At 36.1% G+C, this 16359-nt stretch overlaps 1 protein-coding gene across 4 annotated transcripts; it reads left to right on the top strand.

The window, feature by feature from the left end:
- The first annotated feature begins 3255 nt into the window (after positions 1-3255).
- On the top strand, positions 3256-16000 carry pbxip1a (pre-B-cell leukemia homeobox interacting protein 1a). 4 transcript variants are annotated; one of them, XM_051136532.1, is made up of 11 exons: positions 3256-3692; positions 5212-5303; positions 5405-5489; positions 5938-6032; positions 6379-7000; positions 8710-8937; positions 9101-9124; positions 10324-10355; positions 10449-10511; positions 10686-10863; positions 13580-16000. In XM_051136532.1, exons 2-11 carry the CDS (start codon positions 5238-5240, stop codon positions 14512-14514), a joined length of 2328 nt encoding a protein of 775 aa, XP_050992489.1. In that variant the 5' UTR covers positions 3256-3692; positions 5212-5237; the 3' UTR covers positions 14515-16000. The 4 variants fall into 4 exon arrangements, with proteins under 4 accessions (XP_050992489.1, XP_050992490.1, XP_050992488.1 ...); XM_051136533.1 differs by having other exon boundaries at positions 3257-3643; positions 5938-6014; XM_051136531.1 differs by having other exon boundaries at positions 3257-3643.
- Positions 16001-16359: the final 359 nt, after the last annotated feature.

The following is a 16359-nucleotide window of genomic DNA, read 5'->3' as shown; positions in this document are numbered from 1 at the left end:
ATCATATGTCTACCATCTCCTTCTGCATGGTTTATAACAAGTCAGGCTTTGCTGTCAAAGGAGAAAGATTGAAATATAAAACTGGCAAGAGCTCTGGAAAGTTCACTGAAAGTATGCAGAAAGAATGGCACAAAGCACTTGAAATGAGCTGCAGTGATTACTCATCGTTCTGTGGTTCTTCAGTGATCCAGTTGCATGCATTGAAAAAGTTCCTTCTATAATGGCAGTAGAACATTCTGGAAGTCTTATGGTCACCATATGCTAAACAGTGGCACTACTGCCTGAAGAGGCCTGGCTGAATGTTGCTGTTATAAATAGAAGATTAAGACAATACAATACAAAGCACACAAAATACAATAAGAAATGCTACTGACAATAGGAAGTGACCCCAAAAGTATTCAGACATCTAAAACGTGTATTAATTTAATTACATTTAATTTAAAAACAATTTATGCTGCCCTTTGATCATAACTATAACTTACTGTTTGCAATATTGCAGTCTGTATCAGTCCGCTCATTCCGTTGACTGCAATATGTTCTTCTTTCCTTAATATCGTATCACTAGTAGTGGGCGCTTTTGCTTCATGAAGCTTTGAAACATTTACGAATGTTTTGTTTCGAATTAGTGGCTCGAAACTTTTTCAAAAGTAACGTTATCTTTTTCGAACGTCGGTTTGAAACATTTCAAAATTCGATTTGTTTGACGCTAGATGGCGTAGATCTGGACACATGAGCAGCGTCTAATGGTTTTAACTGATCTCGTGTCAGTTTTATAATCCCTGTTATTTGTTACATTTTAATACTTGTGTTTATAATACAAAAAGGTGAGTGATATTTAATTAGTTCTAATTGACCTGGTTTCCCTACACCTGCATAACACACAAACCAAACCCCTTATTCTCCAGAGAAACAAGCGCTTCATCATCTTTAGAATATTGGCTTAGAATTTCCGTTTGTGCGGTAGCTCTAAATATTTCTATGGCATCGCTGTTTTAGAGTAATTTAGCTGGCAAAGTGGATTTCTGTACTGTAGAGTTAACGAAAATGATCATGAGCATTGTCATGTTTAAAGCAAATGTCAACAAATGACAGCAGAGCAATATTTTAAAAGGTTCATTGATAAATCCGTCAGATCACTGTGGAAATACAACCGAAAGACAGAAGACAACAAACGCAGCGCTAAAAAGGGGCGGGGCTGCATGGTTGCCAGGTTTTGACAACAAAACCCAGCAAATTGCTACTCAAAACTAGCTCAATCACGTTTAGAGGGGGTATACCCCTTTAAAAATCATATTCAGCAGAGTAAAATACACGTTTTTTGGCGGGATTCCCCTGGTAAAGTTCGCATTTCAGAGGATAAATATTACGTTTTTGGGGTCGTTTTAACCTGTGGACATGAAAATAACCTGCAGCAACAGTGTTACAGTAACCCAATTCCACGGACAAAAAACCTGGACTTGACAACACTGCGGGGCTACATAAGGTCAATATCCACCATTTTCTTCCTGTAAGAATGGGCGTGGCCATTTGTAAACTTTTTGGGTCTGGTTTCCGGTCTCATCCGCATCCAGTTATTTTTAGCTGTACAAAACAGCTCGTTTTGCTGCTTGATATTGCAGATTGGTGTGTCTTACCATATTATTATTGTATTATCTTAATTATGAGCACACTGGTTTGTAGTGCAAACAGTTTTATCGTTTACTGCACGTTGTTATTTTTCTCGTTATTTTCCTATAGCGGCTAATGAACCGGAAGTCTCACCCAGACTGTAAAAAACTATTTGTTAAGTCAACTTAAAATAATTTGTAACCTGGCTGCCTTAAAATTTTAAGTTCAGTCAACTCAAAAAAACATATTTATTCAACTTGAAATGTTAAATTATACTAAGTGACAACTTAGATATTTGAGTTGAATCAACTTAAAATTTTAAGCCAGCTGGGTTACTTACCCATCTGTTAAGTTTAGCAAACACAAATATCTAAGTTGTTACTTAGTACAACTTAACATTTCAAGTTGACTAAACTTATTTTAGTTGACTGAACTTAAAATTTTAAGGCAGCAGGGTAACAAATTATTTTAAGCTGACTCAACAAATTGTGTTTTTTATTTTTTACAGTGCATAGGCTTACTTCTGCGTTAAAGAATAAGGTGGATACATTAATAAAAGAACACAGATTTTACCTTCATTTTTAATGGTATTGCATTATTTGTAGATTACTTTTAATATATTACTATTTCATTAAAATATTTGCTTGTGAAAGATAAATATAGAAAGTAAATAAATATTTGCACAATTGGGATCATTTGAAGCCGCATTTTGGAAGTTCAAAATCGGGGCACCATAGCAGTCCATTATATGAGATGTTTTCCTGAAATGTTTTCCTCAAAAAACATAATTTCTTTATGACTGAAGAAAGAAAGACATGAAAATCTTGGATGACAAGAGGGTGAGTACATTATATGTGAATCTTTGTTTTAGAAGTGGACTTCTCCTTTAATGGGATTGGCTAGTGTCTGCATATTTGTATAAGGCGATCTGATTGGCTGACGCCTGCGTTGTCGCTTAAAAAGTTTTTAACTTCTGCCTGCGAGCAATGGCAGTGATTCAATGCAACAGACCCACAATTTAGTTCGGCAAAGTTAACGAGAGGCGTACCGTAAAGGCACATACAGTGACATGAAGAAGAAGAATTGTTGAATAAAGTCATTATTTTTGTTATGAAGCATTCTCATAGCTACATAAAATTACGTCACATGGACCATTTAAATGATGTCTTTACTATGTTTCTGTACCCTTGCTGTCTGGAGGGTCAGAAAGCTCTTGGATTTAATAAAAAAAAATATCTTAATTTGTGTTTTAAAGAGACAAAGGTCTTATGGGGTTGGAACGACATAAGGGTGAGTAAATAATGACAGAATTTTTATTTTTGTAATTTTATCTATCCCTTTAAAATAGTGGTTCAATTTAATCTAAACTTAAACTCCGCCCGATCACCTGCCAGGTTTTTTGTGGCAATGACTTGCCAGCTTTACAATATACATTAACTATGATAAATATACATATACACAAACAATGTTGTTAAGGTGAAAGTCTGTTGTTCGATGCTTCCTTTCATACAGCAGATGCCACCAGTATTTTTCCTACTGCAGTTTATCTATCTATGTGTTAATTACAAAAGGACATGTTGCAACACAAGAGCAATGTTTATTTAGGCCACTCCAGCTGTAGCAGACAAGCATTTGGGAAGTCCCAACAGATTTAGCTCTAGTTGTGTAGACGTGTCATTAGACTGCTGGAGGAGAACATGTCTTGTCCCTATATATAGTGAGTTAATGCATGTTGTTGGGAGTCTTTACTTCCCCTCAAGTCAACGATAAGACAGCGCTTCACGCTTAGATTGTCACTTTCACCTGCGTTTGTCAGTCACAGCTGAAATGAGCTGTCGGTATGCTCGACACGACGCTTTATTCCCATTGGCTGTTTAGTGTTTGAGCGGAACGGTATCAGAGTCCCATTGGAGAGAAACGCAAACTCGGAATTCCCGAAGTTGCGAAGTTCGCAAGACGGATCGCGCCTGGAGAAATTAAACGATTACGAACGGAATAACGCGTGCGCAACGCGACTGACGCCGTTTTGAGCACGGTAAGCGTTTAATACAACAGCATCCGTGTGTATAATCTGGAATGAATAGGTAAGGATCCTTATTTCATGCGGAAGAGGGTTGTGTTCATTCTGCATGGCGTGTGGTGTTGCCGAACGCTGAATTGGCCACTGTACACAATGTAAATACGCAGCCTAGGTTGTGCATCACCATTATGACAGCGCGTTAGCGAATTAAAAATGTCCATTTAAACGCGGTAAACAATAGGCCAGGAATGCAACGAGGCCGTCCGACCATTTTTGGTCACATTTGAGTGTGGCTTCATAGACTGCAGCAGTCTCTTGTGTATTGTTCGTGTCTTGTGTTTGCCTGTTGTTATGTAATGGCTTTAATCGCTATCTCCTTGATTACATCGGCTCTCTCTAATTGAATAAATAAGGCAAACAGTTCTTAAGTGTGGATTATATAATAAGTGTGCTTAGGTTCACTGATTCTTGAGGAATGAAATAAAAAGCCTGCACAAATTATGTTTATGCATTGATTTGCATTGTTGTTTTGTGAACCTGTTCATTTTAAGATGTATTTACCTATGTGTGGGTTTAAGCTTCGTCCATTTTCTCACAAAATGTGTTTTTCCTTGCCTGTCACTCATTATGTGTCATCACTGTCAGATAAACACAATGTGTCAAATATGTAGTATAAATATTGACAAATTAGCTTGAATGAATGAATGAATTAATGAACTGAGACTATAGCTTCAGATTTTCAACGGCATCTATTGAATTGTCACCACAATAAGACTAAATTAAATATTTTCAATCAAGCATGTATTAAATTTGCCATTAGTAGTCATTCTGTGTTTTAAATGTTGCTTGCAACTAATAGAATTTGCTTTAAATGAGGGAAGTGACAGAGTTGTCAAAAAGTCACAAAGACACAGTATTGAAATGTTATACAACCATTCATCAGGATGCACTACCAGTCAATAGATTTTTAATATTTTTAAAGAAGCCTCTTCTGCTTACCAAGCCTGCATTTATTTGATCCAAAGTCCAGCAAAAACAGTAAAAATTTGAAACATTTGTACTATTTAAAATAATGTTTTTCTGTTTGAATATATTTTAATTTTTTATTTTTTTTCCTGTGATCAAAGCTAAATTTATAGATTAGGTTAAAGGTCATAGAAATTAATAATTTTACTTAGCAAGGATGCTTTAAATTTATCGTAAGTGATGATAAAGACATTTATAATGCTACAAAAGATTTCTATTTCAGATAAATGCTGTTTTTCTGAGCTTTCTATTCTTCAAAGTAACTACTAAGCTGTTTTCAACATTATAAAATAAAATGGCGTATGTGTTAAGTGATTATCTCTGATGAATTACGAAGTATAAGTATTGCTGTTTTTTAAAGCTAGCAGCAAATGTTAAAGTTAAAGGATGTTTTTATTGCAGTCAAACATCAAAAACATTCACTCTGCAATTATGAAATCAGTGCGATAATTTTAATGTATGCTAGCACTTATTTTACTGTATATGATAATCTGTGCAGAATAGTAGATATTGTTAATAAACTAATCTTTCTGCATGTGCTTATCTTCGTTATGTAGGTGCTGTGCGGAGCCACAAGAGGGCCATGTCTGATAACAGCACCGGCAGCACCGGGTCATCCAGTAATAGCTGGACTCTGCTCTCTCCAGAGGTTTGCAAACCCTTCTGTCAAAATGTTTATGTCACTGATATTGTCTGTATATTTTAATGAATGAATCAGGTGTAGTGATGTGCACTTTTGATTTTTTTTAGGAGGCTGCTGCAGACCCTACAGCACCAGTGGATGATGGGACAGAAAGTATTGGAGATGCACCCAGTCTTTCAGAGGAAATAGCAGGTTATAATCCTAACTGCTCATTTATGATATTTTTTAATTAGTAGCAAGTATCAGTATTATTTTGGGAATTGGAAAAATGTTAAATAAATGTCATTCTAAAAGTTTGAGGTCAGTAAGATTTTTTTTTTAAAAGAAATTAATATTTTAATTCAGCAGTAATCCATAAAATTAATCAAGCATATTAGAATTATTTCTGAAGGATCATGTGACACTAAAGATATAACATATATTTAAAATATATTAAAATGGTAATTTCAGATTGTATTAATATTCCACAATATTATTGTTTACGTACAGCCTTGATGAGCATAAAAGACCTAAAAACATTAAAAAATGTACAGACCCCGAACTTTTAAAATGTAGTGTATATTAATGTGCAAACAGCATCATCTCAGTAGTTGTAACGCCAATTTGTAGATTTTGAAATGTGAAACTGTGTTTATTTTAGGAAGCTCTTTGGAGGTGAGGTCACATGACCCCGAAACTCCAATGGTGGAGACTGTTTTGTCAGAGGAGGGTCACCAGGTCAGTGCATCACCGCCGGTATGTACAGCGCATTAGTTCAGTTTTCATTCTCTATCACAGTATTTGTTTTGCTCAATTTGTTCACACTGTGCACAAGTATGACTTGATTTTTAAATTCAACCTAAATCTAAATTTTTCTGTTTTGTTTGTTCAGATGTGCATTCATGCATGTCAAAAGAACATAAAACGCTACTTAAAATTGCATAAGCCTGAAATATCTATGTAAATATTTAGAAACTATTTTAAATCTCTTTTTCATTGTTTATCTACTAATCCTACTAAAAGTGGTGCCTGACGTCTGAATTTGAATGCCAAACCGTCTCCTTCCTAAAAGACTAACAACTGTGTGTTGTCCAATGTCCAGATTTGCCAGGAAACATCCCCAGATTTCTTTGAGGAAATGTCAGCGTCTGGTAATACCGAGGTCGAGCTTGATCCGGAGATCCATGCTCCTGTCATCCATGACACAATCACCAGTTCTCCCCCAGACAGTGACCTTCTGGGCGCTGTTCCCTTCAGCATCGCTACAGAATCAGCCTTCCAGTTTTCAGAAGAGTCTGTCCTCGACGAACCCACTGAAGAGGACGTTGCCGATATCTTCCCCGGCCAGCATGTTCCAGTTCAAGAAAGCCCCGCCCCTGAATCAGAGCCCAAAATTACCTCCACTCCTGAACCATTCAAAGAAATAAGCTCTTCTCCTGATACCCCTGTTGTTAGCGCAGACATAAGCTCCATTCCTGAAATTAGTGATTCATCTGCACTCCCTGTGCTTGATATTCATGCTGATGTACATCCTGCCCCTGAAACCCCACCTCTGGCCCTGCCCTCTGAGACTGATACAGGATTTGGCTCCACAGTAGAAAGCCCCACCCCTGACAGCCCTTATCCAGAAACCATTGGTTCGGTTGAGACTGAGGAGGAGCCTAATTTTGAGAAAGAAGACATAGAGCTGCCTGAGAAATTCCCAGATGTTATCAGAGAGCCAGGTATGATGTTCAAAACAATGTTTATTAAGTAATACATGTGCAGGATACATTGGCTGAGACTGATTTTAACTACACCGCTACATTTATGTTCAGGAAATATCCATATGTCCCTATTTCTCATAGCTACATGGTGAGTAGATAGGCCCCCATCATTATGAAGTAAATATGTTCAAAAGTCTGAAAAAACAGTGTGTAACTTTAATAGTTCTATAGTTAAGCATACTTTTTTTGGGATTTCCATAACATTCAGTTTATATGTTTACCACTTTTCAGAACTCTGCTAGCTAACCATGTGCAGATTAGCATTTGGTGGAGTTTCGATAGTGATATCTTTGATATTTTTTTGGGGTGTTACTCAATAAAGTTGTCACTACCCAAACAATCACGACCGAAACATGTCATCATTGTTTTGGTATTGACAAAAGGGAACACATAATCCTCGTATTTGGGGGAAATAAACAATTTTAGTACAGTTATGCAAATTTTTGTAATTTAGTATGTTAATAGTGTTTTAGTATGTGGGTTAAAATTCTGCAGTGTGATGTGTCGCTACCAAAGCATTACTGTCACTACTCCTAAACCGTCAGTCGCAGGCTCAAGTCTCTTATGTCCTTGGAATCCTTGGCTCACGCCTAAACTCAGAACACTTATGTAAGAGCTCAGTCTGAGGTTGTAGGACAAAAATCCTACGAGTTACATAAAAATGGCTATACCTACGCAGCCGTTTGTCCCATCAACATAAAAATCGGTGTGTGCACTGTCTTGTCTAGTGCCACAAGTGCCTACAAGGACATTTGCATATCTCAAAAAACATGTTCGCCAATGGCAGACGAATTTTGAGCATCTGTTAGACAAGGTTAACATAGGCTGATTGGAATGAAACTCGTGGGCCTGTTTGACCCGTGTCCCCAAAGGCCTGTGAAAAATTTGAAATCGACCACTGGGGGGCGATATCGCATTTTTCAAGGGAGTAAACGATTGTGCGTTGTACGTTTTATTCGTATCGCACACACAAGTGATATTCGTATCATACGATAGAACTCCTAATTCTGAACATTTTTGCCTCTAGAACTACTGCTGTCAATTGAATCGTTTGTTAAATGATGTAAAAAACCTTTTGCCAACTAGTCCTAGGTTTTTCGCTCAATCTGGAAAAACACTGCAGTACAATTTTATGCACTCTCTAGGTCAATAATTATCAAAAAAAAAAAAATTAAATCTACCCTTTGGGAAGCTATAACGAGGTCGTTCAGAAAAGGGGCATGTCTGAATTTACCCAAAACCCTATAAAGCCTAAAGTAAAGCTCAAAACTTCACAAAACCTGCTGAGGAAATGCAACAGGTGATCCTAAAGGCCGGACCACAGCTGGCACTTTAACAGTCATAAACGTTACAAAACATAATATTTCTATGGTAAATTACCTGTATTTGCAAAAAAAAAAAAAAGCTTGCTACATATGTGCTTAAATGCCTTAAAGTGCTTGAACCTTTATTTATTTATATATTTAATATATTTAGAATAAATATAATTATTTAGCATTATATGTTTCAGTATTGAATTTCACTGAATTTGAGTAAATGTTACACAGTTTTAATTGATCAAAAATGTTCTAGAGTTTTTATTTTCTTCAACCATAACTTCAATTTCTACCCACTTTCACCATATTTCTGCTTATCTTGTTTCTCCATATTTTTTCTATAATTTTCAGAATCTCTTGGTCCTGATCTTCCAGCGGGCACCTCAGCAGACGATGATGGTCTGAGGCTCCGACATGTGCAACCTACCATACTGCTGAAGCGAAGCTCAGATGAGGAGGAAGAGGAAGAGGAGGAGTTCAACCTGCCAGCAAGGAAAGAGGAGAAACGAGGTTTCTCTTTGAATCAGCTCATAGTGGGAGCATTGGTCCTGCTCTGTGTTGGATCCTTCTTTTTCTCCGGTGAGTTTTGTATAACATTAGTCACAAATCTCAATCACACTCTATATTTGGTCATATGACACATAACTTCGACTGTGCGTAACTGTTGAGTAATTCATATACGCCTCATTATACGTTAAAGACCGTTCATTTCCCATTTTCATGAATGTTGTTATGCCTCCAGGTTCTGTGGTTGACCTATCTGATGGTAGGTTCAGAGTTTGAGCTAGGTGGCAGTATATGCTTGTGTTTAAGCTGTGGATAGAAGTTGCCATTGTGCCGATGGTAGAGTTTGTTCCCATCAAATATTCAAACATTAACAAATGAGTAGGGAGAAAAAGGTACATTAACCTAAGGGCAGCCTCTATCTTCAGCCTATATCATCACTGCGGATGCACTGCTTTGCCAAAGGGGTTTTTAGCTGTTTGCTTTTACACTTCCCTTTTAAAGCTGAAGTGTATAATTTCTGTGCCACATTTTGTCAAACACTCTTTCAGTGCTTGAAAAATGCAGGGAGCATCCCAAACTTACACTTTTGTTCAGGCCACTCAAACAAACGCACTGCAGTTTGGTGTCACTTGGGGCAAGAAATTACACACTTCATCTTTCTATTTGTTTAGTTTCAGTAGTGGCTGCCTCACCCTGAAATGGCTTAATGCTGGGATTTTGCTGACATGATGTTTTTGTAGAGAATGCCAGGGTTACTAAATCAAAAAGCAACAAAAAGCAAGTTAGGTTGTATAAACACTGTCAAGTTAAAAGTTTGTGGTGAGTAAGATTTTTTTGTTTCCATATTTTTGAAAGCTGTCTCATATTAGTATCATTTGAAAAAACGGTTTTCTATTTCAATATATTTTAAATTGTATTTCTGTGATGGAAAAGCTGAATTTTCAGGATCATTTTCCAGTCTTCACTGTCACGTTCCTTCAGATTTCATTCTAATATGCTGATTTGATGCTTAAGAAACTTTTTCTTAGAATTTTTTTTAAAGAAAATTTCATTGTCAACGGCTGTGATTTAAAAAATCTGGATTGTTTGATAAATAGAAAGTTGAAAAGAACAGCATTTAAAAAAAAAAAAAAGAAATCTTTTGTAACAATAAAAATACCTTTATGGCTATTTTTGATGAATTAATGCATTTTTGTGCAATACATTTTATAAATTATTTTTTTTTAATTCTTACTGACCCAAACTTTTGAGTGTGTTACAGAGAGAACTGGACTGATTCATATTCAGACCCAACATGCCTGTAAAAAAACAATCTAACCTCTGAATTGTGTGACTGCTGTTGCATAAACTACAGTGACTTGCAGCATTTGAGTTTTTGACACTAACAGTTTTGCAATTCACTTTTTCTTGTCTGTGAGATCTCAAAGAACATTTACAAATCTATTTTCTCTCCCACAGATGATTTTGACGGTACAGAATTAAGTGACCAGGTTTGTGCATTGCTTTTGACTTTGCTCTGTTTCATTATTAACAAGCATGTACAAGTTGATTTCACCTATGATGACTTGTCTCTCTTTTTCTAGGATCTTCTTGATAAACTTGCCCAAGAGAATAAACAGATAAATATATTAGAGGCTCAGATTGAGGTTAGTCCACAGTTCCTCTATTCTCTAACGTCATAATAGAAACTTCATATGCAAAGTCTTTTGGTTCTTTTTCTACATGAATGCAGTTTTCTGCTAATGTCTATAGAGTGTTCCAGCTAATTATTTTCAGATGTTGAAACCCTTAGGATATGTTCTTTCTTTGTCATTGATCAGTCACAGAAAGAGGAGCTGGACCAGGCTCTGAAAATGGCGGCAGATATGCATAGCACAGAGAAGGGGACGCTGAAAAATGAGAACACTAAATTGAAAGAACAACTGTCTGAACTGCCTGGTTTAAAAGAAGAACTACAGACGCTGAGAGCAAGAGTCGCTGAGCTCACAAAGCTAACCGGTATGATGAGAGAGAGAGTGGGAATGGCACATGAACAGTATTTGAATTTTAAAACTCAGCATTTAAATTTGGATGTAAATTTAACAGCCAAAAGTTCAAACAAGATGAGAATGAGGTTGTTAGTTTTTTTTTTTTATTAAATAATATGTTTTTTTCTAAGTTAATAAGTTAATACTTTTAGTAAGCAGAGACACTTTAAAATGGCATTAAAGACATTTATAATGTTACAAAATATTTACATTTAAAATAAATGCTGTTATTTTGAACCCTCTATTCATCAAAGAATCCTGAAAAAAACATAGTTTCACAAATTTATCACTTGAAACATGATATTCGACAGTGATAATGATTTAAAAAAAGCTTCAGGAAGACCATCAAATCAGCATATTAGAATGATTTCTGAAGGATCACCTGAAGCTGAAGACTGGAGTAAAAGCTGCGAATAAATTCACAGGAATAGATTACATCAGAAGTCACGTTAAACGAAAATTGTCCGTCATTGATGTAATTTTAAAAAAAAATTTATCAGTGACGGAAAAATCTGAAGGTCATCTGTCATTTTGACAGATTACACTGAGGGTAATCTATTGTAAATTGTAGCTGTAATTCCCACCCCTGTCCAGTTTGTGGCGAGTGCGCTCCAGTCTGGTAGCAGAGCACGGGATACAGAACAAAAACAAAACTGTCACGAATGTTTTCCTGTGTTTGATTACGCACAGACAAGTACACACAAGCTACAACGATCTATCGCGCCACATTAAAGAGCGCCAAAACGGTATTTATTGCTTGGATTTCCTAATGAAATGGACAGAATTTGAAATCGGAGACTTTGTTTCATATCAAAATTAACACAAAGCATAGCCTATTGCTATTTATTGGATGGAAGGCGCACTATATACTGTTCATTCATCAAATGCAAACAGCATAGACCAGAAGATCAATTGTGATTTAAGAATCGATGTTGGTTCATTAAAATGAGAATCTATTCAAATCAATTTTTTTTTTTGTTTGTTTGTTTACCCAGCCCTAGCGTATTTTGTTGTTTTTAAACACTGTGCTGTGGTCTTGTAACGTTAGGTTCATGATTAAACATGATTTTAAACATCATGAAATGATTCTAATTAAAATATGAAAATTAAAATGACGGGTAATAATATATTATGATGGAATTTTTACAACTCTGTCCGTCAAAATGACTGGCAATGTTAAAGTCTAGCGCAACCTCTGGATTACAGGATATTATTGCTTTTATTGTATTATTGATCAAATAAATGCAGTCTTGGCAAGAGACTTTTTCAAAAACATTTAAAAACCACAAACCTTTGAACAGTAGTGTATATTTAGACACACAACAAATATTGGTCATATAAATGGGTAATCAGCTGATATTAGAGATTTTCAATATTAGTCATTTAACTGTGCATTATAATGTCTTTTATTTTTACTATTAGATTACCTTTCTGTCGTATATTCCTGACTGGAAGTTTATCTATAATAACACAAAAAAATTAATAATACTGTTGAATGTAATCATTAGCAAATTTCAAAGTAAGTGTCTTTTATCATATATTTTCTGTTTTCCTACTGCACATTATAATATTATGATGCCTAAATTCAACTGTAGTTAAAATGTTAAAATTAAAATTTCAAATTAATAGTTTTAAATGTTTTTTTTTTTTATTTAAATGTATTTAAAATACAATTTTTAATGTTAAAATTAGTTTTAGTGTTTTGTTTAGACAAGGTAGTATGGATTTTTTTTTTTTTTTTTTTTTTTTTATAATCAAACAAATTTTTTTATAACCCACACACTGCTGTTTAAAAGTTTGGGATCAGTAAGACTTCAAAGAAGTGTTTGAAAAAGTTTCTTATCCTCATCAAGGCTATATTTATTTGATCAAAAATACAGAAAACACTGTAATATTGCAAAATGTTTTTACAATATAAAACAATGGATTCTGTTTTAATATACTTTAAAATATAATGTATTCCTGTGATGCTCCAGCCTTCAGTTTCACATAATCCTTCAAAAATTATTTTAATATGCTGATGTATCATTAGAATTATCAATGTTGGCAACAGTTGTGCTGCCAAATATTTTGTTTGGAACCTCTGATATTTTTTTCATGGTTTCTTTGATGAATAAAAAGTTAAAAAGAACAGCATTTAATCAAAATATAAATCTTTTCTAACAATATAAGTCTTTTTTATCAATTTAACACATCCTTACTGATTAAAAGCATTAATTTCTTCCAAAAAATAAAAAAAATAAAATAAAAATTTACTGACCCTAAACATTTGAATGGTAGTGTATCATTAGAAAAGATTAAATAAATGCTGTTCTTTGTAACTTTTTATTCATCAGTAATCAGAAAAAAGTATCACAGGTTCCAGCACTGATAGTAAATCAGCATATTAGAGTTATTTCTGAAGGATCATGTGACACTGAAGACTGAAGTAATGATGCTGATTCAGCTTTGATCACAGGAATAAATTAGATTTTAATGTAGATTCAAATAAAAAAACATTATTTTAGCTCTTAATGATATTCCACAATATTACATTTTTTCTGTATTTTTGATCAAATAAATTCAGCCCTGATGAGCGTAACAGATTTCCTAAAAAAACATTTTGATCCCAAACTTTTGAACGCCAGTGTATATGTAATATTTGGCCAACACTGCAGTGTATTTTACCGTTTGTTTTTCTTCTTCAGTTCAAGAAGATCTTCCACAGCAGCTCCCCGACTCTGACCCACCTTCTCCTGCTGAGTCTAGTCCAGAAATACCTGAGAAACACTGGGACAAGACAGAAGAACTCAAGCGGCAGAAAACTCTTTTGGAGGAGAGCCGAAAGAGGCTGGAGGGAATGAAGAAACAGGGCTGGAACAAGGAAGGTTTGAGGGAGAGCTTGGTGGAGATGCAGAAGAGACTCTCGAAGCAGGTGGATCAGCTGGGAAAGCGGGAAGACTGGAAAAGGAAACACCATGAACACAAAGGAGAAAAGAAGGAATGGGGCAGAAAGAAAGAACACGACAGCCGCTGGAAAAAGGACGAGGAGGAAAAGGGAAAAGAGTGGAAGCATGACAAAAACAAAAGAAAAGACCATCTCAAGAAGTACAAAGAAGAGTGGGACCACAAAAAGGACGAGAGACGACAAGAAAGGGAAAGGAGGCAGAAGGAAAGACCTTGGGAGGCCAAACCTTCCAAGCATCATCATCATCACCACCACCACCATCATCATCACCACGAGCAGGAAGACTTCTGGAAACACCAAGAAGAGAAGCTCAGAAGGAACCGACATCCTGCCGAAGGCTGCCATGACGTATCCAGCTGCGCTGATGCAGAAGGGCTTGTTCCTGTGAAGCTTGTAGAGTTTCAGAACCTTCTCAAGGTCTACCTAAGCAAGCTAGATGGTGTCCCACAGGAAAGCAAGGAGTCTCTCAGCCGCCTCACCGCCCAGTTCTTCAGCGGCGGCGTTTTCGCCCACGACAGAATGCTCTTCAGCGAGTTCGCCGAGGACGTCGCGGATATCCTAGAAGATCTGGCAGATGGTTTAGAAGACAAACAGCACGACAATGATTCCCTCGAAGAAGAAATGGAAGAGTTTGAGAAAGAGGCTCTGCTGCAGTTCGCAGCCCCTTTGGCATAATTGCTGCTGCCCCAGGAACTCGAGTGGAAAAATACAGTGAGGGAAAACAAAAAGAAACAATCTTACCTGTTACTTTCCCGGACAGTAGATGTAGTTTAATGCCTTGTGTGTGAGGAGTTTCTCCCTTCGGAGTCTTGTCATTAGTGAAGTCCCACATGTGCGTTGGGTGTTTTGTTGTAAGCTACCTCCGTTAGTCCTGTTCTTCGACGCTAAACCCTTTGACTCCTGCTTGCTGTGTAAAGTGTCAGTCATCTTAAGCATTAAGTGTTGCCACATGAATGAAACCGCTTCACTTGCAAATGGATCAATCGCAAATACGGAGTTGTGAACGAGATTGACACTAAACTGGGTAAGTGCAATGAGATCTGTCCCTTTATAGTCCCAAAATTGACTTGAAGGAGAAGTTCGCTTCCAGAACCAAAATTTACAGATGATTTACCCCTTGTCATCCAAGATGTTCATGTCTTTCTTTCTTCAGTCGTAAAAATTATGTTTCTTGAGGAAAACATTTTAGAATGGTTCTCCATATAGTGGACTTCAATGGTGCCCTCAAGTTTGAACTTCCAAAATGCAGTTTCAAAGGGCTCTAAATGATTCGAGGAAGAAGGATCTTATCTAGCGAAACGATCGGTCATTTTATAAAAAAAAGTTGACAAGTTATATACTTTTTAACCTTAAACGGTCTTCTTGTCTGTTCTCTGTGACACGCATGCGAACCCTGTAATCCGGTTCAATACAGTTAACACAGTTAGGGTATGTGGAAAACTCCCATCTCGTTTTCTTCTCCAACATCAAAATCATCCTACATTGTGGTTTTACCTTCTTTTAGACTATTTTGAAGCTGGAGAAGAAAACGACCTTGTTCGACATAACTGTCCTTGACCCAGATTACACAGAGTTCGCATGCGCATCGCAGAGAATAGACAAGACGAGCGCTTGAGGTTAAAAAGTATATTTGTCAGTTTGTTTGGAAAATGACCGATTGTTTCACTAGATAAGACCCTTCTTCCTTAAATCATTTAGAGCCGCTTGAAACTGCATTTAAATGCATTTTGGAAGTTCAAACTTGGGGGCACCATTGAAGTCCACTATAGAGTGAGAAATCCTGAAATGTTTTTCTCAAAAAAACATCATTTCTTTTCGACTGAAGAAAGACATGAACATCTTGGATGACAAGAGGGTGAGTAAATCATCTGTAAATTTTTGTTCTGGAAGCAAACTAAGTCTTTAAAAATGATGCAGAATGTCAGAACTTTTATTTTAGCTAATTTTTATGATTAAAATCCTGGTTTCTTTGCACCTACCCCATGATTTTCGCTTACTAAGCTGGTGTCAAACTGGTTTCCTTTTAAGTTTTGTTTTCGCCAGAGGTTTTAGAGGTCATTGTAAGCTTTCGCTTTTTTCGGTTTCTACCCCAACTCAAGTTCTAATGTAAATGACAACCAAGTAAAATCTTTGAATGTGTTTTTTCCTTTTTTTTTTTTTTTCCTTTGACATGTTAGCTTATGTGCCTTTACTAGTGAGCACAGAATGCTGGTACTGAAATCAACTCCAAAAAACCACATTGAATGAAAATCGAGAACGTTTCAGTAATGGCTTTGTTTGCACTGTGGTGATGTGGACATTTATTTATATTCTCTTTCTATTTTAGGAAAACAGCCATTGTAGTGAATCATCAAGATCATTTGAGCTGTGTTATTGTTTTGTTGCACTCTTTTGGGATGAAAACCATTGAATTTAGCCTAATTTGTAAATACGAAGAAAATTATTTAATGGAACTCATAATTTAAGTTATAATATGGCACAATGATATTTAATACGAAAGAAAATTTACTACCGTTTCAA

This window comes from Labeo rohita, chromosome 19 (assembly GCF_022985175.1).
Source record: "Labeo rohita strain BAU-BD-2019 chromosome 19, IGBB_LRoh.1.0, whole genome shotgun sequence".
In the NCBI taxonomy this organism is placed as follows: Eukaryota; Metazoa; Chordata; class Actinopteri; order Cypriniformes; family Cyprinidae; genus Labeo; species Labeo rohita.
Note: the sequence above shows the minus strand (reverse complement) of the source record. Positions and strands in the feature narration are given on the sequence as shown.

What these genes read in the sequence shown, in the direction of transcription:
- pbxip1a (XM_051136532.1), top strand. Translation starts at nt 5,238, where the DNA reads ATGTCTGATAACAGCACCGGCAGCACCGGGTCATCCAGTAATAGCTGG. An exon ending in TCTTTCAGAGGAAATAGCAG is followed by an intron (nt 5,490 to 5,937) that starts GTTATAATCCTA and finishes TGTTTATTTTAG; the next exon opens with GAAGCTCTTTGGAGGTGAGG. An exon ending in AGGTCAGTGCATCACCGCCG is followed by an intron (nt 6,033 to 6,378) that starts GTATGTACAGCG and finishes TCCAATGTCCAG; the next exon opens with ATTTGCCAGGAAACATCCCC.